Source organism: Protopterus annectens, chromosome 14.part0 (assembly GCF_019279795.1).
Source record: "Protopterus annectens isolate FY-2018-M chromosome 14.part0, PAN1.0, whole genome shotgun sequence".
In the NCBI taxonomy this organism is placed as follows: Eukaryota; Metazoa; Chordata; order Ceratodontiformes; family Protopteridae; genus Protopterus; species Protopterus annectens.
The window spans coordinates 1,051,388,541-1,051,416,165 of NC_056748.1; the positions used below are offsets into that span (position 1 = coordinate 1,051,388,541).

Consider the following 27,625-nt stretch of genomic DNA (forward strand, 5'->3'; position numbering starts at 1 on the left):
AAACAATACATAGCACTGTTCCTGGTGTCAAAAAACCCTTGTTCAGTTTTCAGCTAATGATAATTACAGAGGAAGCTGTATTACCTCCCTGTGACTGCTGTTAATAATTAATCCAACAACAAAATACACTTTCTGGCTTCTCCACACCAGTTTAAATCATATAAATAGATGAACTAAAGAAATAAATACACTTCTCTTGTAATTTTTCAAAAATTTAAGTGAATGTAACAGTCCAGTGTTTCAGACACATACTTTATTACAGATGGTCTTAGTTTATGTCACTCTTACATCCTAATGTAAACAGGGCAATATTATCAAAAAGGAAATTAGTATTCCCCAGAGGTTACTTTACCTCTGTTAACTTAAGAAACTTGAAGGAGGGAAGGTCCTGAGATTCCAGAAAGTAAGGTATATGGCAGTAAACAATACCCTAAATCTTACCGGTTACAGAACACACAACTTCAAATGGTAAAATCAAAATGGTTAACATGGAAATGGCAAAGGTACAGGAAGAAAGACAGGAGGAACAAGTTGTACGTTTATGTTTAACCAGACTCTTCTTTTACTAAATCTGGCAAAATAGTGTTGGGTCCAAACCACTCCCTACTCTAAATGTGAGTAGTGCTGCTTTGTAAAGATTATCAAGTAATGGCTGAAATGCTAAATTCATGAAACACACAACATATTGTTATTTCTGAAGAGAATTATACTGCTTCTGAAATAACTTTAAGAGCAAACATTTATTACACTTTAACATAACAGAGAAAAAGTACATACTAACTGAAAAATACAGTGGAACCTTATAAGCATTCAACTAAACAAGAGTTCCTAAATTATTAGTTGTACTCCTATTCTATGTGGAGATCAGCTTATAAAACTGACATCCCCACCCTCTCTCAATTCAGTCGAACTAATACCTGTTAATTTAATCATGTATGTTAAATACCGCTATATAAACATAGAACATGTTGGTTTTCTTTGGCATGTGGTCTGGGTTCTTAACAGATGAATGCCACTTTCCAGAAAGTCACCACATAAACACCACCATGAGTAGTCAAATCCACCAAAGCAACATGTGATCCACTGAGTATGAAAGTTATTTCTGGAAAAGCTGCAAGACAACTATGTCTTCTTCACAAAGACCAGGGCTGTCACACTGTTTCCCATTTTTCCTCCAAACTGAAACTTTGAAGTTGGCAGCTCTTCCTGAAGTTCAAATCCTGCAAAAGATGAAGCGAATCACAGAACATGTTAAAATTCTCAGAAAGTGCGCCATAGGAAGGAAACCTTTAAAGTAATTTGCAACAAAAATATACAACTAGAAAATGAAAATTAAAACCACTTCTATTTTCCAAGGGCAGCTACACTTTTTTAATACTAACTTGGTGAATTACAAACAGTAAGATGCCAATGAATCTGTAAAACATTCATTTAATAGCAATAAATAAATCTCTAATACTTAACATATTAAAAATCTGAGGAAACCATAAATTTCACTTAAACCAGAATCAAACATAAGAAGTATGAAAACATTAACAGCAGCTGTGTAATTCCAAAGCACTGCAGCACATGCATTGAAATACTTTACCAGTGTTCACATTTCTGCAGCAGACCTATACACCAGGTGTGAGGCTTTGAACTCCATGCAGGAAGAAGGGTATAGGCTGACCAGCATATGAAACCAAAATCAAAGAATCCAGCCACAGAGAAGCAATAATATGTCCTGCTTTAGTAATGGATGCTGTAACAGTCCATAGTCCTAGTGTCACCAAGCTCCCTTTTAAAACTGCACAGACCACAACTGTGAGTATATAACTAAAAAAAAATCAAGTGCAATCACCAAATACCTACAGGGAACCACAAATATTTAATGGCATGAAAGCACTTGTGTAAATGGTGCTTAAAATGCAAGTCTTTGCCCTCTATACCCTGTCACTTACATGACTTACTTTATCCTCAGATTACAGAAAATATGGTTGAAGCTTTTGTTAATGAAATTAAAATGTAACTGGTGGTGGGGCAGATAACATACCTGGTACACTATTTAAACATCTAGACTCACATGTGGTTGCCACACAAATTTTAACACTCTCTTGCAAAAATATTTCCCTGGAAAAGGTGGGAAATGTTTCCAGTTTATAAAAGTGGGAGATAAATTACTGCCCACTCATTCTAACTTCCTTGTTCTATAAATGTTTGGCTCTTTGGACTTGCTTGAGGGTAATCTCAGGCATGATGCTGTGTTGGATAAATGTTGCTGTGTTGGATAGATGTTGGATCTATGTGGCTTTACAGAAAAAATGCTGCACATCTGCCTAATTAGTTTTTAATGTTAGTAGGAATGTGCTTTGTAATCCCATGTTTATCAGTTTCCAAGTTACTGATTTTAGTCTCCAAATGTTAATGACAAAGTAGGGCATATGCTTTATAGTCCCCTACAAGTTTAACAAAGTCCAAGAAAGTCCAATATTTCCAGATATATCTGTTCATCTACCAAGCCCTGTTTTTCTGCTTCATCTCCAGTGCACTCTCAATTCTTCTAATCAGCTCCTGTCCTTTTTCCCCTTTCTCAAGCATTTTCTATTAAAACACTGGGAAAGGTTTCACTGGCACAGTCTTTCTGTAGTCTATTACCAGATGAATAAGCAGCAGACTCTTTCACAGCTCACTTTTTTGTTGGACAAGCTTTTACTTAATATGCACTTCAGCAAAAAATGTTTTTGTTCTCCACAGAAAAATAATTTTGAAGATAGCTGGGGACAACAGTTTGAATCTCAAGCCTGATTATCGACATTCCCTATATAATGGAATACATTTATTCCTCTTCTGCCTGGTGTACAATGAGTAGTCATTCTCCACAAACACTCTGCTGTCTCCCACTTTTAGTATGTTGTCTTTTTGCTACAGTTTTGTCAAAATCAATTCCTTCTGCTGGTAAGATTATATATTTACTACTAAAGGTCTAGGTTGTTTTCTCATAGCCAGGTTTGGTGTGTACACACTATGTGCCCTTTCAATTAATTCCTGTTGTGGAATACCAGTCCAGTTACTTATTTGTGCTTTCATGACAGTAACAGTCTGTTCCTTCCAGCTTCTCAGGTACAGGAGAAAATCTCAGGTTTTCTCTGAATGCTCTGTCCTCTAATTCTATTATTTTTGAAACATCTCTTCTTGTTCAGTCTCATTCAGTCAGCCTTTTCTTCATTTCGACCTCTGAATTTTGCAGTTTTATCATCTCATCTGAGTATCTGTTTAAAGTTTCTTCCATTTTTTCCACCCTTTTACTTTTTGAGTTGATATACTCCCATCAATTTTTCATTTATTTTAGTCAGGTCTGTATGCAATTGCTTTATACTTTCCTCAAGGTTACTGGAAGTCGCGTCTTGAGCTTGCACTTCTTTTTGCTGAACAGCTACAGCACTTTTCCCAGTGTTTTTCATCACCTTTTGTAGCAGATTTTCCTTCAGGTCATCTGTATTTCTTTTTTTTTTTTCTGGCATCCAGGCAGTGCATTTACTAGTTAGATATTGAAATTTGCTCAGAAATCCAGGTTTACTGGCTTTCTCTGACAAGTTTCTGTTTTCACACTGGGAGAGCCAGAATTAAGCCGTTACTCAATGTGCAGCCATCTTGGAAATCAAACGTTAGTAGGAATGTAGGTACTGACTAGGTGTAATGGCATATGTAGATCTTTTCAAAACTTTTTGATTGTGCGTTCTATAACTGAATGCAGCACACTATGAAACTTTATATTATACCTTTATACCAATTCGGCTTACGTTGAGGCTTTCTAACTGGCAATTTAATGGAAAACTGGCATCCATTAACTGCATTGTGCTTATATTTTCTCAGGATGGGGGATCTATTTTACATCTGGCACTTTTCAACATTTTCCTTTCTGCCTACTCAAATGGTATTTGGATTTCCCAATATGCAGATTATATCAAGTAAAGTTGATTAATTACTAATGGAACTGGTTATTATATGTTCATTAACTTTCTATTGTAGTAAAATGGCTGAAAAGGAGCAGGTTTAACATTAATTTTAATAAATGCAATTTCATGACTTGTGGCCTGAAAGTCAATTATAACATCTTATTAAAGAACATTTCTATTGTAATTCCTACCTTTTTTAAAGCTGTTCATGTCTATACCCACCCAAAACTTGATTTTTAAAGCCAATGTTTCAGTGATCAAATTTAATGCTCTAAAACTGTGGTCAAACTTTCAGACATTTTGAATCAAGATGATCCGCTTTATTTATAAAATTACTTGAGACTTGTATCTGCACAATTATTTTTGTTCATAGGTAGGTACTAGGCTATTGGCCCTAGGGCCTGTATAAGCCTAGCCAAATGGTACCCTGACTTTTGCCACCCAAGAAAAATTATTTTCCTGTGCCCCTGTCAAGCAGAGCCACAGAAGTGATCCCGGAGGTGAATTTCCTATCTCCCTTCATGTTCTATGGGTTGATTTAGTTTTCCTTGAGGTAGTAAAAAGAAAGTTTATTAGATGCCTACATTATCTTCAAGATGTTAACTATTCTGACAGACTTCATTGCCACTTTACAAGAGGCAGATTATGTGCAGTGTTCAAAGCTTTACACAATGAGGAATTAAGAAGCATTCTAAGAGATTGTTACAAGATAGTAGTCTGTTACAATTGGTTCTTTTAGAACCATCACATTTTATATTTGCTTTTTACAGCATTCATAATTTATGGCATAAATTCCCAAATCAAAGCTATTTCTCCAACTCTATGAATACATTTAATATGACAATAGACTCTTGGGTTGGTCACTTAGTATACTCTAAATCTGGAGTCTGTGTTCTGACATGGCCTCTGGTCTTGAGCTATCAGATGTACAATAATTCTGACAGTTGCATCTCCGAGTAGAGGGAACACAGCTAGCAACTGCAAACTTGCACTTCATATACATTCCCCACACACCAGTCAACTTATACTACAGAGTACCTCAAATGATAAAGTAACTATGTTCTACATTCACAAATAAAGCATGCAGCAACACTGCTCCTGCAACTGGGACAGGAATTAGAAACGTCAAAAAAAAAAATTTAATGATGAAAAATGAAATAGTGCTGCATCACCAATAACATACAATTTTCAGAAAAAGGAAAATTTAGAAGGATCAAATTATTAAAGAGGGGTTCAACCTAATGCAGTGGCCAAAGGGAATAAAAGACTGATGCTGTGCATCACTTCCAACTACAGCCAACACAAGCACATAAGTCTGAAAGAAATTTAGTTAAAAGTCATGTAATTGTGACACCAAATAGGAACAGATTATGTAAAATATATAGCTCTGACAATTACTGAGCTTCCATCAGTAAGGCAATCCAGCAAACAGTCGCACAAATAATGTACTTAAAGTCAGATACAAATGCAAGAGACATGTTTCTAATGTGTGAGCTAATTTATGATGCCACCTTGATGGCTACCAAATTGTGTTCATCTTGTGTTTTACTATAAACTATAAAGTTTTATTTTTTGTTTTAAAATCTTAACTATCGTCAGCAATTATCTCAATGTATTCAGCTGTGAGACTTCTGCATCTTGTACTAACTGTAGTCAAATTTTGTTTCAGCACGTACGTGTCACCTACCAAAAGAAAAATAAAGAGTTGCTGGCTGCTGGGCTATGTTTTAAAACAGCCCAGCAGACATATTATTTCCATGTTAACTTATAGACTTTATGCCTGCTGCTTTTTCTTCCCACTGCAGTTGTATTACCTGACATGGAGTGTAGTGTTAACTGGCATACAGGTTTTAGTAGCCAGTAAAATAGGCAACCAGCTGAAAAAGTCTTGCCAGATGTGACATGATGCTGTAATCCTGCCTTGAGTAACCATTTTACAGGCAGGATCATAGCAGCATGAGACAACCAGAAAGAGGATACGGAAAGTGAGAAAGACGTGTAAAAGTACAGCTAGTTTTCAAACAGGGTATATATTTCAAAACAGTTCATCTTGCAAGCAAGCTGGATGCATCTGCTGTTGCTCAAAGGAAAGTCTGCATTTTCCACTAGCTGAGTGACTTAAGTTTTCCTTCTTTGTTGATTGGGTTATTCCAAGTGGCCTCTTTTCTGTGAAGACCTGAGGTGGTACTTCTACTACTATAGTTTGGCCAGGGCATTGGAAAACTTTCCCTACTGAAAGCTTGTATAAATTCTGTGTGTACGTGCCCTACATCCTGTTCCTAGTGCAGTGGTGGCTGGGAGGATTGTACATGAATGAGTTCATGGTGGAGAAGCAGCAGAAAGACTTTTTTGGAACTAACTCAAAAGTATTGAAGAAATTACAGATTTGGAGATTATGTTCCAAAAGGAACTATTTGGAGAATTGGAGATCAAATTGGGCAATAAACAAGATTGTGTAGCAACAACTCTTCGGGTGGAAAGGTTGCAGGAGGACTTAAGGGCATGACTCGTGAGCCACAGAATGGTAGAGAAGACTCTTGAGGAGAGATAATGGACAAAAATTGACAACAGGAATCAAAGTATACAGAAAAAAGGTAACACTGAAAAGATGTCCTGTGTAGAGATTATAGCAGTAGGAGCACAAAGGGACAGAGAAGTTCTTATGCAAATATGGAAAAAGGAAACGGATAGAATTTATATGTTATTAAAACATTCAACAGGGAAACAAGAAAATTACACATGCAATTTTGCACCGACATTGACAAAGTAATCTTACAGAGACATTTGTAAGAAATATGCAATAATGTGATGGACACTGTGAAAGAGTATAACAGGGATTTTTTTTTTTTAATTCTCTTTATTGTAAATTTTCACAAAAAATGTTAAACATACAAAAAATAAACAGTTACAACAGGCATAAAACCTAAGACATCAAAGACAAATACATCAAATCAAAACTATATACAAATCATACAATGCCCAACGCTTCTTGAATGGGTCCAGTATAGCATGAAGAAAGTAACTGAAATCCCCATAAGATCAATATTTAATTAAGAATATGGTCAGATAATATTCCTCAAAATTCCTTAACTGGTTTGCTCTTAATAGAGTATAACAGGGATTTATTGCTGGGGATAGGAATGTAATGTATTAAAATGATAAAATGGAAAAAAAAAAAAATCTTATGCATATCCCAATTATTATAAATGTTGGGGGAATAGTGATGTAAAATACTGGGGATAACCCAAAACAAGAAGTTATGTACTCACCATAACGTTCGATGTATGTAGTCCATCTCGCCTTACATTCTTACCCATGGGTTCGGAGCCGAACCTCGGCTCCGACTCGGCCATACTCTAGCACGAAGTCTTCAATTGGCTCGTGGCTAACGAGTATTCCATCATGCAACAGGTCTATTCCCCAGATCTTGTTTGCTGCAAGCGCGCACACACACCGAGAAGAACAACCCCAACAGAAAGGACTACTGACACCTAGAGACTATACCTCCAGGTCCTCCAGGAGGGGGTAGGAGGGAGGGTTAGTAAAAATGTAAGGAGAGATGGACTACAGACATTGAACGTTATGGTGAGTACATAACTTCTTGATGTTATGTAGTCCAATCTTACAGTCATTCTTACCCGTGGGACAGCGTCCCTAGCACCTTGATCTTGGGTGGCTCAGTGAAAAATACTCTTGAGCACTGTGGAACCAAAGGAAGATCTGCCTCTAGAGACCAGATCTAATTTGTAGTGACTAATAAAGGTATGAGGCATAGCCCATGTTGCTGCAGCACAAACATCATCCATAGACATCCTAGCCTGAAACACAGCTGAGGTAGCCACAGATCGTGTAGAATGAGCCTTCACATTAAAGGGTAATTCTTTGCCATTGGAAACAAATAAATGAGATGCAATCGGAGCTGTGGGCTCAAAGGGAGTTGAGTGAGCTTCTGTAATGCAAAATTGAGGTCCCATGGCATTACTGGATCACTGGATCAAAGACTGGAGGTCAGAGTAACAATGCCCCTTTCAGAAATGCCCTAACAAAGCCTATGAACCATGAGGTTGGGCTCATTAGAAACGTGAAAGGTAGAAATCGCTGCCAGCTGCACTTTAATGGTTGCTGCAGCTGACCCCCGACTGAACAGTTGAGAAAGAAATTATAATATCTCATGGGCCCAAAAAAGAAAATCTCTTCCACTTACTGGAATAAATCTTCCTGGTAGAAGGCTTGTGGGAAGATGACAGAATATGGACGACTTCCAAGGAATGAAGCCTGACTAAGGACGAAACTGCAGCAGCCAAGCTGTCAACTTGAGGGTTTGGATGGAGGGATGGAACTGTCTTGACATATCAGTCAGCAGATCTGGAGCTGGGTCCAGAATCCAGGGCTTGTCCATTAGATAGGGTTGAAGGAAGGGAAACCAAATCTGACGAGGCCAGTGTGGGGCAATGAGGATCATTTTGCTTCTCAAAGACTGCTTTCTGAATGACCTTTGATATCAGAAGTAACGGTGGAAAGGCGTAGAGAAGACTGCAGGGCCAATCGTGACCCTGAGTGTCTCCCCCTCCGCTGGGATAAGGGTGACGTAGCTGCTGCATTTGGCATTGAGGGGGCAGGCAAATAGAATGCAGCAAGGCTGACCCCATCTGTGGAATATCTTCTCTGCAACATAATTGTTCAGGGACCACTCGTGAGACATTAGGATAGCTCTGCTTAGCCTGTCGGCAATCACGTTAGACTTCCCAGGTATATGTGTTGCAACTAGAAAGCGTTGGGAAGACACCGCCCAATGCCAAACTCATAGTGCCTCTCTGCAAAGGGGGTATAATTTGGTTCCTCCCTGTTTGTTCAGATACCATACCACTGACATGTTGTCTGAGTGGATTGCAATTGCCCCTAGAGGGAGAAAGCTCTGAAGTGCTTACAACGCTAATAGCACTGCTCTCATGTCCAAGACATTGATATGCAAATGGGTATCGTGACCCTGCCACGTGCCTTGGACTGCCCTGCCGAGATAATGCCCCCCCTAATCTGCAAGGCATCCGTGGTCACCGTGGCAACTGGAGAGATTGCTGACCTGAAGCCACCAGCGTAGATCCTGCTTGCACGTGTCCATAATCAGAATAGAATGGGAGAGTGGAAGATGCTTTAGTGACCATTGGGTGAAAAGCAGCCACTGAAGAACCCTCATGTGTAGCCTGGTAAGGGAAACTAGCATGACCGTGGCAGCCATGGTCCCTAATAACTTGAAGGCCACTTTTGCCTTAACCTTCCTCAATGGTAGTAAGGCATAGACCTACTGTTGTAGAGCCTGAATTCTCTCTCTTCTGGTAAAAAGGCCCTCATGAGTACCATATCTAGTTCGGCACCGATAAAAGTGACACGCTGCAAGGGCAACAAGGCAGATTTTTTTCCAATTTAGAGTAATGCCTAACCTTTGGCGCAGTTCAATGGTCTGTAACAGTAGATGCCTGGTGGTGGCAGAAAGGAGCCAGTCTTCCAGGTACGGAAACGCTTGGAATCCCCGACGTCTCAAGTGAACTGTTACCACTGCCATGCATTTGAACACCCTGGAGGCAGTGGTGAGACCAAAGCGCAGAGTACGAAACTGAAAATGACTGGCTCCCAGCCGGAAGCGTAGACGACTTCTCAATGTCCTGTTCATCTTGATATGGTGGTAAGCATCTTTGAGATGAATGGAGCACATCCACGCATCTTTCCCTAACAGAGGGAGTATTGACTGTAAGGTGACCATGCGGAACTTGGACTTTTGTACATGAAGGTTCAATTAACTGAGATCCAAGATGGGTCTCAGGTCCCCTTGTTCTTTTCGGCACCAAAAAGAATCTTAAGCCCCTAATCCTATTTGGTCTGCGGGGACAGGCTGGATGGCTCTCTTTGAAAGCAACTTTTTTATTTCTAAAGTTGCGGAATCCCTGTGACTGGGTGGAACGTCTGAGATTCTCTTGGTTAGCGGTGGAAGAGAAGAGAAGGGAATATGATAACCTCTGGAAATTATCTTTAATACCCACTCATCTTGGGTGACGTCTTCCCAGGCTTCTGGGAATAAAGAAATGCAACCCCCGAATGGTTCCAGAGACGCACAGTCAGGCCTCCCTTCAGGAGCGATGGTAGGGAGGACCACGAAAGGAATCATGGTCCCTCTGGTTATGCGGGCCTCCTCTGCCTCTAGGGTGGCGTCCACCTGAATTTCCACCCCCTCCCCTGCCTCTGGAGGGGGAATCACTTTGTGCATCCTGAAAAAAAACTCTGACTTCCTGAATCACATTTTCCCACCCTTCTGGCCCTTGGAGTAAGGTCTAGAAGGCATGAAAAAAGGGACTCCCATGGCAGACAGGGTTTTTCCTTTCTGCTCGCACCTAGTGAGTGTCCTTCACCTTGGTTCCGAACAATGAACTGTCAAAGGGGGCATTGGTGAATGTAGACTTGAAGGCCTCCGCGAAATTGCGCCAGCGCATCCAGGAGCGTCTCCTAAGAGACTCCGGAACCCGCTGCCCTACTTGCTCTGTCGGCTGCATATGAGATCAGCCTCATGGAGGAGTTGGTAAGGGAATTTACGGTAGACATCTGTGCATTGACCTTCTGTGCCACGGCCGCAGAAATGTTACCCTGTAGAGAATCTCCTAGCTCTTTTAGGAGATCTTTCTGGAGCCTTGTAAAATGCGCCAAGTAGTTCAGCGACCGCAGGGTAAAGGCCGCTGAGGTAAACACATGCTTCCCATACCTGTCCATAGCCCATGTCTCCTTGTTAGGTGGATGGATGGTAGACTGAGTTTCAGCAAGTTCCTTCTTAGTGGCTGCTGCCACCACCATGGCATCTACTGGAACGCCTTTGGTTAGGAAATTCCTTGCCAGTGGGGGCAGACAAAAACTTATTGGTTTCCTAGGGACCAGTTCCACAGTGTCAGGAGTTTCCCACACCTTTCGACAGACAAGATCTAGTAGCTCATCGAAAGGGGAAGAAACCCAAGAGGCAGAGGGTTGAGACGTGAAAGCCTTCAGGAACAGACTCCTCATCAGAAGGGGATTTGGAGGGCCAGCTGCCTCTCTGCTTCAAGATCTCAAGGATATCCAAAAAAGAGCCATCTTCAGAAGACTACTTAGGGGACCCCTCTGACTCCTCGAGGTCGGTGTCTGACGTGAGAGACTCATCCGGGGAGTCTAGGTTTTCCCTCTTACACAATCTCTTTCTGGCAGGCTCCTCAGGCAAAAACTCTGGGGAGACGTCAGAAAGTTGGGGACCACTCATGAAGGTATCCTGAGGCTTTGGGTCTTCGCTGTCCAGGAATAGAGGGTGATCTGAAACGGACACCAGTGCCAGAGGGGGCAGAGTATCGGTGCTGTAGGATGCAGCTGACCTGGCCAGCACGCTCCTCATAACCTCGAAGGCTGATCACCCCGGCTCCGAAGGCCAACTGTAGAGGATATAGTAGTAGCAGTCGGCGCCGAGGAGGTGAGGTCCGAAGCAGATGTCGGGTCCAAGCTCACTCAAGCTGAAGCACACAGATGAAGGCTTGGAACAGATTAAGATCGATCCGAGCACTCTCCCTCGGTCCCAACCGGAGAACCGTGGACCCTGGACCCTGTGGATGGAGCTGATGGGGGTCAGAGTGGAAATCGGAACAGAGAGGCCAGGTGAAGCTATTGGAACTGACCTAATGGCACCCGACGGAACCGACAACTCTGGCTTGAAGGCTGAGAAAGGCTTGGAGGAGGCACAACAAAGGATGAAGAGGCCATGGGCTCTGGAGCTGACTGGGTCGGAATCAATTTGGCCAACACTGATGACTGAAGCAGTTTCTTCACCACTCTATCAACGTCCTCATTGGAAAGGGTCCTTGAGGACCTGGAGGATATAGTTGGAGATCTGGATCTCCTTACAGAAGGGGACTTGCGTGAAGGAGAAACCGGTAGAATAACTGGAGACTGGCTCCGAACCAAAATATCCGTGACCGGCTCAGAAAGGCTGGGAGCCAATACGGACTTAGTCAAGACACTACCTTCTGTCAGCACCGAAGGCAATGGAACTGAAGATGGAGAAGCTGTTCTAGGAACTTTCTCTGGCAGTTCCGAAGAAACAGACTGTGCCGGAGAGCGCTTCTTAGAAGTCTTTTTGTCCTTTTTAGCTGGAGAGGATAAGGCACTGGAAGACTTAGCCAAGTCTTCCTCAAAAGAGTGTTTAAGCAGTCCTTTCAAAACAAGCTTATTCTTCCTCTCCTGTAGTACATGGGGACTGCAGGAATGACAAAACAAGCAGGACTCTTGGAGGTGAATAAGCCCCCAAGCAGTACACGCACACTGAGTGCCCATCAGTCAAAGACATTTTATTGTTGCACTCGCACTTTTCGAAGCCCGAAGGCCTGTGTTCCTTAGAATACTTTGACATGCTGAATAAAGGAGAACACACACAGATACAAAGCAATACGTACACACACTGGACCCAACTAAACTCCGCATGGGAAACTAAACTCCGCATGGGAAACTAGAGCTTCTAACTAAAAACGGCCTAGTAACAGGCAGGAAAAAGACTACAGGGAGGACTAGGGTCCTCTAACTTAAACGGGCCTAGCCCAGGGAAACAAAGGTAGGATAGCACCATTAGCCAGACACGACAACACTAATAAGCTAAAAGAATGGAGCACCAAATCAAAGACCACACGGAAAGAATGGGGAGGATTAGCTCCTCTAACTGAAATGGGCCTAGCCTGTGGGAAGAAAGGACACGAACGGGATACCAAAACGGCCAACGAAAAGGCCACAAAAACAGCAAGAGAAGCAAAACAAAGGCAGTATAACACCACTACCACACACACAGAGCTATGAAAATAGATTTTTGAGCAACAAGAAGTTTATAAAAAGTTTATAAACAGAATACTTTGCCACGGCCAAAAGCGAGACCACGTCTGAGCGTAATGAGCGGCAAACAAGATCTGAGGAACAGACCTGTTGCATGATGGGATATTGCTTAGCCATGAGCCAACTGTAGACTTTGAGCTAGAACAACCCACGGGTAAGAATGAAGGTGAGATTGGACTACACCATGTTTTTTGTGGCAAAGGGTCCATTTTTACAGAGAATGGTGATAAAAAATGCTTTCTGTGTGGGTAAACAGGACATGATGCAAAGAAATATGAATCCAAATGTTTCAAAAGCAATCAAAGTGGGCATTTATGAATGGACTGTGAAAAAGAAAAGGATGTTTACATTTAAATAAGCAAGAGTAGTGCCGAAGGGAGAGCAAGAGAAGAATGAGAGGAAGAAAGGACAAAGAATAATGAAAATTTAGACGATAAATGAAAAATACAGATAAAGAAAAAGAAATGGTTAAAAGCTTGGAAGTGATGAGCAAGATACAAGTTTGAAGAAGAAACTAACAAAAAAAAAAGTTTAATTGGTGAAGAGAAAAAGATAGGAAAAGAAAATTGAGGGGTGAATGGGAAAGAAAATAAAGGAAATGGATAAATGATTGTTAAAAGAGAAAACGAATATTTAAAATAATTCCCTTAAGTTTAAACAGAAGGAGAAATAATTCTGGAGTATGTTCGATAAATGTGAACAGTAACTGAATAAAGGTTATCTGGAAAAGAAACCTCGGCATGTAAATTATCTTTATTGAAATGTTCCAGGTGAAAATCATACCGATTACAGATCAAGGTCTGCCTCACACTCCTCTCCTCAGGTGTTCTATCCACAGCAAAAGTGGTTTAAGTAGCTCTACAGGATTAGTTTAACTGCTTTTGGAGAAGTTTTCTGTAGTATTATAAATATTATAAGGATGATGGAAGTGTTGAAATGGCGTGCTAAATGCAATATGGATATTATTTTATTACAGGATATAAGATTCATGACAAATGGTGAGAGATTACAAAAGGAAAAATTGTGGGGTGGAAATATAACATGGAATTTGGTAAGTCAGTGATGCTCTGGAACAGCAGCAATATATACAAGCTACAATAAAATATCAGATGTGACATTAGTTAAGATGGGAACACTAACACCTGTAGATGTGAAATAGACAGAACAGGATTACAGAATAAAGAGAGAAAAGACTATGTACTGATTAATATGAACATTATAACAAGGTATTTAACTGTAATTTAAGAGAAAATGCAGAAAGAAAAGATGCAAAAAAATGGTGGGTGTAATAAAATGTGGAAAGTTAACTGTGTGGAATAAAGGTCATTGTACTTATAAAAAGGGACTGTTTAAAACTGAAAATTATTTTTTTATATCAGAAGGTTTAGGTATAGCAAACACTGGTATGGCTGTAACTTTTTTTGGATCACTTGGAGATACGGATAGAGGTAATGGAAGAAAAAGCGTATATAAAATAGGAAAACGAATTAAAGAGAATAAATAATTATGGAATAAAGTTGGAGAAAGTGAAATAGTATGAAATAGAGTTATGGAAAGATCATAACTTGGAGGGGTTTTTTTTTTTTATAAAAATTGGTCCGAATGGTAGTGAGTTTAATAAGTAATATAGAAAGCGTTTTATTTAATGGCAAGATAAAATTAGAAAGGAAGAGAAGGTATGATGAAATATATCAAAATATATTAGAGAAATTAGGAGAGACAAAGAAAACATATTGCTGAAATGGAGTTATATAAAAGAAAGAAAAAAAAATATTTAAACAAAGATATTTTTACAAGGAAGAAAGAAGAGATCAGCATATTTGGGTCAATTACTAAAAGAGGAGGTTAGCATAAGGACAGAAATGAAAGATGCAAATGGTGAGATAAAGAACACGAGCAAATTATGGGCATTGTAGTAAGGCATGTGGAAAATTCATATAAAAATAAAAGTGGATGGAAAGTTAAAACATTTTCAGAAGTAAAGGCAGACTTGGAAAAAAGACTGCTATTAAAGAATTGGAAGTTAGTTCTTATGAACGTAAGCACGGACTCAGTTTCCAGTCCATACATTACAGGGTATGGAATGTACAGCAGTTTACTGGAGGGGCAGAAAGTATTTTTTTTAAATGAATGAATGGTTGGAAGGATTTGTTTATGAAGAATTATGGAGTGGGACAATAAAATTTATTTGGAAAAATGAAAACAATGGAATAAATAACTGGAGGCCTATTGCATTAAATAGACTACAAAAATCAGGAATGGAAGATATAATGGAAGAATGAATTTACAGTATAAAGATGAAAAAGATGTCAAGAATTACTACTTTACAATTATTAATAATTTGTGGATGACAAAAAGTGATGTAACTTATGGTAGCTGATATCAGTAAGGCATTTGATAGTGTAGGATGTGACACTGTTGGAAGTTATGGAGAAATATGTGATAATTAAAATCATAAGGATCAGCATATCAAAATAATAAAGTGATAGTTTTAAAGTAAAGGGACAGGTGATATAGTGAAAACTGGGGGAGTGGGTTTCCTTAAGAATAACTTTTGGAAAAATGATGCAGTAATAATGCAATTGAACATGATAAAGAAATTAAAGAAATATGTTGTTTGCAGAAGACATGTAAATTAGCTTTTATTTTATTTAACATTTGTTTAGTGGGAAAGTCCAACTGTGACAGAGCCCATTTTCAGTACAGGCCAGGGGAGAAACACTCCAGACGCAAGTCTTTGGAATATGGGAGGAAACTCATGGCAATACAGGGAGGACATGCAAACACTACGCAGAAGGCACCCCAGCTGAGAAATCGAGCCAGAGAACCTCTTGCTGAGAGGTGACAATGCTAACCACTGCACCATTGCACCGTCCATTTTAAAAAATGATTCTCTTTTTAATTCTATATTAATAGAAAAATAGCATACATTTCCAATGTTTATATGATAAAGAAATACAAAAAAAATTGTTCAGTTATAGTTTTCCTTTATATGGGGTTCAAGACTGAATCCTGTGAAATGCAGAATTGTATATATGCATGAAGATAAAGGGGGACTGGGATTAATTATTCCAGTTGCATACTGCTTCTTTATATGTGTACAAACTGTTAAAATGGATAAATGAAAAAAGATTTAAAAAGTGAAAATGTTCAAATCTAAGTACAGTACATTTTGGGATATGACGAAAAGAAAATAAGATCATATAAATGAAGAAATATGAATTACCAATAAAAGATATTAATATGGACATTAAAAATTAATAATACAGAGAAAGATAGACGTGGTGCAATAATGTGATGGAACAATATTATTCTGTCAATTCATGGGAAAACTAAAGAATGCGATAAATGCTATTAAACAAAGAAGATGTGGTGTTTAAAGACTGCAAAATGTCAACATTTTTTTATGGAGATTTAAAGTACCAATAAAAGGTAATATGCCATATAAAAAACAGGATAGAAAGAATATGTTGATTTCGTGGGAAGGAAGAAACAACTGAATATGTGTTTTTGAAATATAAAACAATAGTAAAACTTTGGAAAAAGATGAGTGAAGAAAATTTTTCAGAGAACATTGATGACAGAAACTGGATATCATACGATTATGTATGAATATTACAAAGATAAAATGAGTAAGTGAAAAGAGTACATAAAAATCTGTTTATATAATATGGGTTGCCTGGAATGAAGAACTGAATAAATTATGTTTAATGGAAAAAGGATACTGACCCATTTATTCCAAAAAATCAGACTTTGGTTATGGAAAAAGTAGTGGGATTCAATTTCAAAAATTAAGAAAAAGTTAGAGGAATGTGTAGATATACATTTTGTAAAATTAGTAAATATATAGAAAGTGTTTTTTTTTATGCTGTAGTGAATAAGTGACCCAGACTCTTTTTAAAGATGTGCCACAGGATCTTTAACATCCACTTGGGCTACCACCAACTCAATCAGATTGGACCTTAGTTTACCATCTCGCCTGAGGAATGTCAACAGCCTTCTGCACCCAAAGGTGAGTGAGCTACCTATTGCACCATAGACACTGTTTTAACCCTGACATCACCCTGTCAGGCCAGAAAATACACATGGGCTGAAAAAGGTTACTTATGATTCCTCATAGGTACATTAGAAATGTGTGTCTGTTTTGCTCTGTTACTGCTTTTCAGTTTGCTAAAACTAATTAGAAACTTAGTTTTAAAAGTAAAAAAACAGACACACAAACTTAAAGCATTAAAGCACAAATATATTTGCCTTCTTCCATAACATGAACCATTGTCAGAGGAAGGCACTTTTAGGAACCTGTTGTGACACCACTAAGACATTCAATTTACAGCACATTACAGTTACAAACATGAAACACAAAACGTAATACATTTGTATGAACATTAACATTGAAATGACAAGTTTGCAGCATATTTTCATCTCACTGCTAATGCTTCCTGCTTAAGGCCTTCCCAGGACGTGCAAGTGTGCTCTAAAATACATACTGCATGATACCACAAAAAATGGGAAATGAGCAAGGAAATTTGATCAGAACCATCAAGTCTGACACATCAAAAATGACTATCAGGTAAAGTCTGCACTGTGTTTAACACACTGCCATCAACAAACAAATCATACACATGACGCAGACACTAAACATAGCAATTAACCACTGACAATATTGTAGTTTATCTAAAAAACGCAACCTGAGATTTTCTGACTCCAGAAAGTTCTTATTCAGTTTAACTTTTATTAGGGGTGTTTGCATTACCCTAAAAATTTACTTCATTATTGTTAGAGGAATCTTTTCTTTGTGCATCAAGAAAAAATACATGTAACAGCTGCATAAAGTACAGTTTTGTACCTACCATAAATGTAGATGTCCAAACTGGATAGCATCTGCAGTCATAACAACTGGGTTGTCCTGTCGTCAGGCAGCCCTTTGGTCGGCCGGATTCCAAAGTCTGGGTCTGGCTTCGGCTGAGGTCGCACTTCACCCGACGTCATCTCTGCTGGTCTTCGGGTATAAAGGCATCAGCCGACGCCATTTTCCTGTTTCTTGCCCCAGATGCCAGTTGCCCTCTTGGAAGGCTGAATTTTGGATAAATGCCAATGTTTCCAAAAAGATAGAAGGCAAACACAAAAAATAAGCATGTATGTACATATATACAAACAAATACACCATAAGAGACTCCCCCCACCAGCTAGCTATTAGGAGGGTAAATACCCTAGGAGTACCACAGAGGGGAAGGAGGGAGGGTAATCCTGACTGCAGATGCTATCCAGTTCGGACATCTACATTTATGGTAGGTACAAAACTGTACTATGTCCTTCATGGATGCATCTGCAGTCATAACAACTGGGTAGAATACCACAGCCAACTAGGGGAGGAGGAAGAAAAAATTATGGTGTGGTTAGGATCCCTTGCAGTACAGCAGTGGCAAACCCTGCTCGGGATCTGGAATACAGAGGTAAATTATAATGCTTGGCAAATGTATGCACGGAGGTCCAAGTAGCCGCCTCAATAATGTCCTTGGTTGCCACTCCTCGTAAGAAGGCTGTGGTAGTGGCTGTTGCCCTTGTAGAATGAGGCCTTATGTTCTGTGGGATTGGTTTTCCATGGAAGGAGTAACAGAATCGTATGCAATTTCCTATCCATTTGGAGATTGTCTGTTTGGAAATTGCTTTTCCTTCCCTTCCTGTTGCATAGGCTACAAAAAGCTGGTCAGTTTTTCTGTTACTTTTGGTTCTGTCCAGGTAGTAGCGTAGCTGTCTATGTACATCCAAGGTATGCAGCATTCTTTCCCCTCTGTTTTGTGGGTTGGGGAAGAAGGTAGGTAGGTGGATTGCCTCGTTTAAAGACACTCTGGATACCACCTTAGGCATAAATGTAGGATTAGTTCTCACGGACACTATCTTGGTGGAAGATTAGGAAGGGTTGTACTGCCATTAGGGCCTGAAGTTCAGAAACCCTCCTTGCTGAGGTAATTGCCAGTAGGAAAGCAGTTTTCCATGATAGGTGCTGTAGATCTGCTGTTGCTGCTGGTTCAAAAGGAGGGAGTGTCAACTTTTGTAGCACAAAGTTCAAGTCCCATGCTGGCAATGGTGGTTTCCTAGGAGGTTTTACATTCTTGATCCCTCTGAGGAACTGCCTGAGTAGAGGATGTGAAAAGACAGGTGGATCAAAGCTGTATTCTGCTGAAATAGCTGATGCATGTATCTTGATGGAGGAATAGGACAGGCCTGAATGTAGAAGCTCTGCCAAATACTCCAGAATGTTGGCAATATCTATATTTGACACATCTTTTCCTCTTTCAGCACTCCAAATGACAAACCTTTTCCATTTTCCTGCATAGTTCCTTCTTGTAGAAGGTCTGCGGGCTTCAAGGATAATGTCTTTAACCCTTTGGGAAAGCTCTGGATTAGTTGCTGCTATGTGATGTTCCATGCAGTCAGTTGCAAAGTTTTTAGGTTTGGATGCATGATGCTGTAGTTGTTCTGAGTTAACATCAAAGGCATCAGGGGTATTGACCACATTTTCTCCCGAGACATGCTCCTCAGCAATGGGTACCAGTGTTGTCTTGGCCAGTTCGGAGCTATCAGGATTATCCTTGGACGTTCCTCCTTGATTTTTAGTAATACCCTGTGTATCAAGGGAAGAGGTGGAAATGCATATGCTGTCAGACCTTTCCAGCTGAAGGAGAGCGAATCCACCTTCCATGCAAGAGGGTGGAATGTCCTTGTGCAGAATTTTTTGAGCTGGTGATTGAGAGGGGAAGCGAATAGATCTATCTGTGGCATTCCCCATTTCTTTGTGATGGTCTTGAAGATGTCCGGGTGTAACATCCATTCGTGAGCATCCGAGGTGGTTCTGCTTAACATGTCTGCTAGAGTGTTCTCCTTTCCCGGTACAAATATTGCCTGTAACTGGATGTTGTAGCCGAGTGCCAGGTTCCAAAGGTCCAAAGTCATTCTGCATAGGGGGTATGAATGAGTGCCTCCCTGTTTGTTGATGTACCACATGACTGTGGTGTTGTCTGTCCTTATCAAATGGCCTTCTTTGAGAAATGGTCTGAATTTTTGGATTGCCAGTTTTACTGCCAGCATTTCTTTTTGGTTGATGTGCAGGTGTAGCTGGTCCTGAGTCCACAATCCTTGTACGCATTTGTCCAACATGTGAGCCCCCCATCCTAGGTCTGAGGCGTCTGTTGTGATGGTTTGCCTTGCTCGAAAGTTGTGGAAGGGTAGGCCAGGGTTTGACTGGCATGCTTGAGCCCACCATAAGAATGGGATTAGTGGTATTTCTGCTTCTAGGCTGTGCCTGTGTTGGGACCATAAATTCTTTAGGCACCACTGTAGTTTTCTCATATGCAGTCTGGCATGTGGGACCAAGATTATGCATGATGCCATGAAGCCCAAGGCCTGCAGAACTTTTCTTGCTGTTAGCTTGTTCTGTTTTGTGAAGTAAAGAGGGAGTTCTTTTTGTTTTTCTGCAGTTAGGAATGCCATTTGTTTTACTGTGTCCAATTCCGCGCCCAAGAATGTCCTTGTTTGGGATGGTATCAGCCTTGACTTTTGTAAATTGACTGTATCCCAGGGCTTGTAGCAAGTAAATGACCCTTTGTAAATCTGTTGTCAGCTTGCTTTTGTTGTCCGCTTGTAGCAGGCAGTCGTCCAGGTATGGATAAATTTGGATTCCCTGTAGTCTGCAGTGGGCGATTACTGATGCCAGGCATTTTGTGAATACTCTGGGCGCAGTAGATAAGCCAAAGGGCAATGCTGAGAATTGATAATGCTCTGATCCTGCAAGAAATCTGAGGTATCTTCTGCAATTTGGTCGAATGGGGACGTGCAGGTATGCCTCCTTGAGATCTAGAGTTACCAGCCAACACTCCTTGCCCAGCATGGGAAGAAGTTGCTGTAGGGTCAGCATTTTGAATTTTGGGACAATGATGTATGTGTTTAAGATGGACAGGTCGAGAATAGGTCTCCAACTTTTTTCTTTTCTTGGAACTAGGAATAGTCTGGAGTATAATCCTTTGCCTTGTTCTGTTACTGGTACTCTTTCCACAGCTCTCATCTTTGTTAATTGCATTATCTGCTGTAGAGCTTCTATTTTTTGATTTGGAGGCAGGTTTGGCATTCCTCTTTTGACTGGTAAAGTGTGGAAGTGGAACCGGTAACCTTGGTCTATGGTTTGCAAAATCCACTTGTCTTTTGTGATATAGTGCCAATTTTTCGAAAATAAGGCTAACTTTCCGCCTAATTTCTTCCCACAATATTTACTTCTCTGGACCCCTGTCTAGCTGGGCGACTGACATGATCCCCGGGGTGAATTTCCTATCTCCTATCCAATCATCAAGGTTCCTTTTGAAGAGGGCCAATGAGGCGCTCTGCTTGGCATGAATGGGCAGTCTATTCCAGAGTATGGGGAGTCTCTGGGTCAGGAACCTATCCCTCCAGCATGTTTTGTTCACTGTGATGACAAGGTTTAGATCCCTGGAGCGTGTGGCTCTGAAGGATTGGGATTTCTTTAAGTGGAGCATGTCCAACAGCTCAGGGTTTGACATGGCCTTGTATGTTAAGCAGAGATCGCCTCTGAGTAGACGATATGCCACAGAGTATAGCTGGAGTTTTTTTTTTTTTTTTAAGACAGTCAGCATATGGTATCTGCTTTAGGCCTGTGATTCTTTTAATGAGGTATTTCTGTGGCCTTTCCATCTGTTGCAGATGTCTTGTGAGGTACATACCAAACGGGACATTATACTCTATAATGGGTCTAATGAGGGATGAGTACAGTGGGACAGTGACCTCCTTTTTTCTGGATGAAAAGGCTTTCGTGATGAGGTGTGCCACATAGGATTTCCTAACTGTTGTGGCGATGTGGTTATCAAAAGTGAGACCACTGTCCACCTGTGTCCCGAAGTCTCTCATCACACTTTCAATGTTTAGTGTCCTGCCACCTATGTGGTAATTCATGGGTAAATGTTTTTTTCCAAAGGGGATAACTATACATTTCTTGGCATTAAGCTTGAGCCCATGGCTCTGGCACCAGGCATCTGTTTCTCTAAGGCCCTTTTGTAGAATATCCACATCATTTGAGGATTCAATAATGGCTCCCAGTTTGCAGTCATCTGCAAACTTTGTTAGCCAGAGTCCCTTAGTGTTGGCCTGCACTTCAGAGAAGTAGATGCCAAACAAGAGTGGTTCCAGGACTGAACCCTGAGATACTCCACTTGTCTGGAGCTGGATTTGGAGTTGGCTACTTTTGCAGTCTGGATTCTGTCAGTAAGCCAGTTGGCAACCCATCGAGTGACGTAGGGATTTATGCCCAGCTTAGTAAGTTTATCTATGATTCCAGAGTGGGGAATGGTGTCGAAGGCCTTGGCGAGGTCCAGATAGGCTGTGTGGACCACCTTACCCTCGTCCACAGCTGTGGAGACTGATTCGAAGAAGTCAATCAGATTCAGGAGACGAGATCGACCCTTCATAAACCCAAACTGGGTGGGGTCCAGTGTTTGAAGGTTGCCAATGTCTTTGTTTATAAGTTCCATGATAATGCGTTCCATGCCCTTGCAGATCAGGCTTGTCAGACTGATGGGACGGTAGTTCCGGAATCCAAGGCAGATCCTCCCCTGTGGAGTGGGATAACTGTAGCTGTGCGCCACTCAGTGGGCACAAAGCCTGAGGTGAGGCTATGATTAAACATGACACTAAGGTGAGGTGCCAGTTCATTTTGTAGTTCATGTAGTAGACAGCCTGGGATGTCATCTGGTCCCATGGATGCTGTATTATTAGCTTTGGAGAGTGCGATTTCTACCTGTGTGGCCGTGATTATCGGAATTTGGCAATCTTTTGGTATTGCGATGGGCCCTTTAGGGGGTGAGAGGGGGGGGGTGAAGTTGGCACTAAAGCGATCTGCCAGGATATTGGCAATATCCTTGGGATCAGCATCTTATATAGGTAAAACTGAGAGAAGACTACGGGACAGGATGTACGAACATCTTTATGCTATTAAAAAGGGCAAACTTGAAAATGCACTCGCTAAACATATAGCATGCTATTTAAACCATAGCTTTAAGTTTATGGTTATTGATCAAGTTAAAATTGACCCAAGGGGAGGTCCAAGAAACCTTAAACTTGACTAACTTGAGCACCCCAGCACTATCAGGTTTTACCTCATATCATGCGTTCCGGCCCCAAAATCCGGACAATACTAAGAAAGGAGGGGGGGTATCCATATTCATCAAGGACACCCACACCTCAAGACTGGTGGCAACGCACGATGCATCGGAGACCATCCAGGTGCAATTAACCATAGGCAAGACTGCTCTGCAAATTGTAGCATGTTACAGGCCACCCTCACAAACTCAGGAACCTCACATGGCCTTCCTGAAAACACTAAAGGGGATAAATGTATCACCAAACACCATCATACTAGGTGACTTCAATTACCCTAATATAGACTGGGAACACTACTCAAGCCCAAACACCCTAGCCCAAAAGTTCCTGGAATTCATAAACTCAAATGCCATGGAACAACTAGTCACTATCCCCACAAGAGGAGATAACATACTTGATCTCATCATCACGAACATGGGAGCACAATGTTCAACACCGGAAGTATACCCCTCACTGGTGAGATCAGATCACAAACTAATCTCGCTGGAGGTCCTCATTCCACCCCCACCTGAAATAAAAAAGACCACAGTAAAGAACTTCTCGAAAGCAGACTTCACACTTCTAAAGACTAGTGTGGTCTCCTTTAAGGCCCCCGAGCAAGGAAAACAGTACTCAAGCCGCTGAATCACTTACAAATGCCTTCTACCAGCACCTGCAGGACTGCATGGATAAGGCAATCCCAAGCAAAACAAAGACTCTTTGTACCAAAGGTAAGCGTCAGTCTGGTGGACCCCAGCCATAAACAAACTCTACAACAAAGGAGGAAGCTACTACAAGATAGAGCAAAATCCTTAAAAGGTAAGACACCCTTGATCACTATAAGTAAAAAACTAAGAGCTCTCAAAATCATCCAAAGCAAATTTCGAGAGAAAAATAGCTAAAGACTCAAAAGACAATCATAAGGCCTTCTTTAGCTATGTTAGAAACCTGGGAGGAAACTCCCAGATATGCTCAGAACTAGTTCAAAATGATGTGAAGATTACTGATCCTACAGACATTGCCAACATACTGGCTGACAGGTTCAGTGCAAACTCCCACAAGGAGAGATATCTATACCAAGCGATTGCAGCCCCCCAAACATCTCCAATGCCCAAGTGAGAACTGCTCTCTCCAAAGCAAAAAAACACAGCATCCATGGGACCTGATGGTGTCCCCGGCTGTGTGCTCCACGAACTCAATGAGGAATTAAACCCACAGCTAGGACAGCTGTTTAATCAAAGTCTTACCTCTGGATACGCACCCAGGAGTGGCGCACTGCAACTGTGGTCCCACTTCACAAAGGCGGTGCCTCCACCGACCCTGGAAATTACCGGCCCATTAGCTTGACAAGCCTTATCTGCAAAGCCATGGAGAGGATCATAATGGACCTCATAAATAAAGACATAGGAATTTGCAGAATTTGGATCCAACCCAGTTTGGCTTTGTCAAAGGCAGATCATGCCTTTTAAACTTGGTTGACTTTTTCAAAACAGTCACCAAAGCCATTGATGAGGGAAAGGCAGTCCATACAGCCTACCTCGATCTGGCTAAGGCCTTTGATACAATACCCCACTCGGGTATCATTGAAAAACTCATCAGCTTAAATGTTAACCCATACATTACAAGATGGGTTGCAAACTGGCTGAGTGACAGAACCCACAGGGTCAGAGTTGCTGGCGCCATGTCAGACTCAAAGCCTGTCACAAGTGGTGTCCCACAGGGCTCAGTCCTGGGCCCACTCTTGTTTGGCATCTACTTTTCTGAAGTACAAGCAAACACAGGAGGGTTATGGCTGACAAAGTTTGCAGATGACTGCAAACTGGGCCATAGTAGAAAATACATCTGACACAGATATCCTTCAGAAGGGTCTCACAGAAACGGATAACTGGTGCCAGAGCCACGGCCTAAAGTTGAATGCCAAAAAATGCATAGTCATACCCTTCGGGAAAAACAAGGTTACCCCTAGCTACCAAATAGGTGGCAATCCACTGAGCACAGAAGAAGTTATCAAGGACCTGGGGACCCAGGTTGATAGTAGTCTGTCATTCGACACCCATGTAGCTAAAGTAGTTAGGAAGACCTTCTACATTGCCCACCTTATCATGAAGGGATTCTCATCTAGATCAAGGGAGGTCATAGTCTCCCTTTACTCATCACTCATCAGACCAATGATTGAGTACAATGCCCCATTCGAATGTATCTGACCCGACACTTGCAGCAGCTGGAGAGGCTACAAAAGTTCCTCACCAAAAGGATAAAGGGTCTCAAAAATCTGTCCTATGCTGCCCGACTGAAAGAACTCCAGCTCTATTCAGTCGCACGCTGCTCAGAGGTGACCTTTGCCTAACATACAAGGCCATGTCAAACCCAGATTTGATGAATATGCTTCACCTCAAAAATCTAGATCCATCAGAGCCACAAGGGCGGAGACTTAAACCTCGACACGGCTATTAATAGGACGTGCTGGAGGGATAGATTCATCACCCAAAGACTCCCTATGCTGTGGAACAAAATCCCGGTATATGTGAGGCAGAGCACCTCGCTGGCCTTGTTCAAGAGAAATCTTGACCAATGGATGGGAGATTGCAGATATACCCCAGGGATTACCTCAGTGTCACTGCTCGACAGAGGCACAGCAAAATAATGGATATAGTTCCCCATACTAAAGGGGTGGCGTAAGCCACAAAACGATGGGCTAGGCTTGTAAATGCCCTCGGGCAGATAGGTTCATAGGTTCATACTAGGCTAAGTGAAATTAAATGCTTATAGTCACCCTGGACTGAATGATTCTTGTTCAATCATTAGTGTGCTGAAATTAAATAGTTTGAAGATGTGACCAAGCATGAGTCACTGAGCAGCTAAAGGGTGTACATATATATATGATTTATATATATTTATGTTATGTAATTATTCTTTATACTGATTTGTGGTTGTTTTATATTTATGGTTTCTTTACGTTTATGAATAGTTCATACTACTTTGCAAGTAGATTTTTATTAGGGGAGTTTTCAAAAATCTTTTCAAAAACTTTTTAATTATATGTTTTTTAGTAGTCTTAGTTTACTACTTAAATGGATAAGTAAATAGTATTACATTACATTATATTATCTTATTTTGTTGTTAAAATTATACGTTTATATTACTTAACATTTTTTTAACATTTTAATATTGAGATGTTTTTATAGGGGCTGTTGCTTTAAATGAGTTGTGCCAATTAAGTGAATTCTACTACATATATATATATATATATATATATATATATATGGTTTCATAGATATTGAATGTATTCTGATGGTCAGCTTTGTAGAGCTGACGAAAAGTGCTTAAATAAATGTTCGTTGCTGACTGCATTCCTGCTACCTGTTTTTCTTTGGTTTATCAGTATATTTAATGCCATTCTGTTGTAGCTCAGAGCAGATCTGAGCATTGCCATTTAGATTCTTGACATAACTATAGAATGCCTTGTGGTTCTCTTTGGAATCTTTGGCAATTTTATTTTCGTAACTAGCTTTTGAGGATTTTATGAGGGATCTCAGCTTCTTACTGAGGCTGGTGAAGGAGTTTTTTGCATCCTGGGATTTTCCTCTTTACTGCAACAGTTTCTTCCTTCTGTTGTGTAGTTTGTTTATAGCAGGGGACCACCAGATTGGCTTCCTTTCTTTTTTGGAGAAGAGAGCATCTTGGTTCAATTTGGGATGGCACAACTCATGCAGGAGTGGATGTGCTCGTACAGTGCCTTAGTGTAGGATTCTGCAGTCAAACTTCCAGATCCTGTCTGCGTTGGTGTTGTGAAGTTTTTCACTTCTGACTTCAGTAGCATGAAGTTGGCTTTGGAGAAGTTAAGGAGGTTTCCTTACTGGGGTTTGGAGTGGGATGTGGATGTCAAGGGTGATTTGCTTATGGTCAGACCTGACCAATGAGGGGATCACCACTGGTGTGGAGCATCTATCTCCCATGGTGGTAATGACCAGGTCCAGGACATTGGAGCCCCTGATGAGACAATGGATTAGTTTATCCAGGACGTTGGAATTTATGAATTCCAAGAACCGTTGGGAAAAGGAGTTGGTACCCGAGTAGTTTTCCCAGGTAATGGCAGGGTAGTTGAAATCACCCAGTATTAGGGTGTTTGGATGTATCTTAATATTTTCCAGTATGTTTAAAAAGGTGTAGTGTGAATCTTGGGGCATGGTGGGGGATCTGTAGCAAGCTACAATTTGGGTTGCAGTTTTTACCTAGTGTTAGTTGCACCTGGAGAATTTCAGATGCATTGTATTGGGCAACTAGCCTGGAGGCGTGAATATCCTTGGTGAATATGGACATCCCTCCACCTTTAGTGTTTCGGTCTTGGTTTTGTGGCCAAAAAGTGTGGTAAGAATTGTAGCCTGGTATTGCAGGGGTACTCTCTGGAGCCTTGAACCACGTCCCAGTTACTGCACAGATATCTATGTTCTCCAATTTTAGGAGTGCCTCGAGAGAGTGCATTTTGAGGTTTAGACTTCTAGCACCGAGTAACATTACCTTCACATTTTGCATGCTTGTATCTGTTACGGTGGTGGTTTTATCCTTTGAACCTTGCCTATAAAAGGCACTATAGGGGTGGCAAGAGCTTTAGCCAGTAACCTGAATCCCAGGGGTGACAGGTGCAGACCATCTCTGGCAAAGCATCG

General features: G+C 40.9%; 1 protein-coding gene across 2 annotated transcripts in view; it reads right to left on the reverse strand.

The window, feature by feature from the left end:
* Positions 1 to 236: 236 nt before the first annotated feature.
* The window catches only part of EEF1AKMT2 (EEF1A lysine methyltransferase 2), a 431,633-nt gene continuing 404,244 nt past the window's right edge, over positions 237 to 27,625 (reverse strand). The window contains exon 6 of one of the 2 annotated variants that reach the window (XM_044056865.1): positions 237 to 1,220. In XM_044056865.1, the coding sequence (XP_043912800.1) occupies positions 1,123 to 1,220 (98 nt within the window). In that variant the 3' untranslated portion in view covers positions 237 to 1,122. The remainder of the gene's footprint in view (positions 1,221 to 27,625) is intronic. The other variant, XM_044056867.1, reaches the window with a different exon arrangement.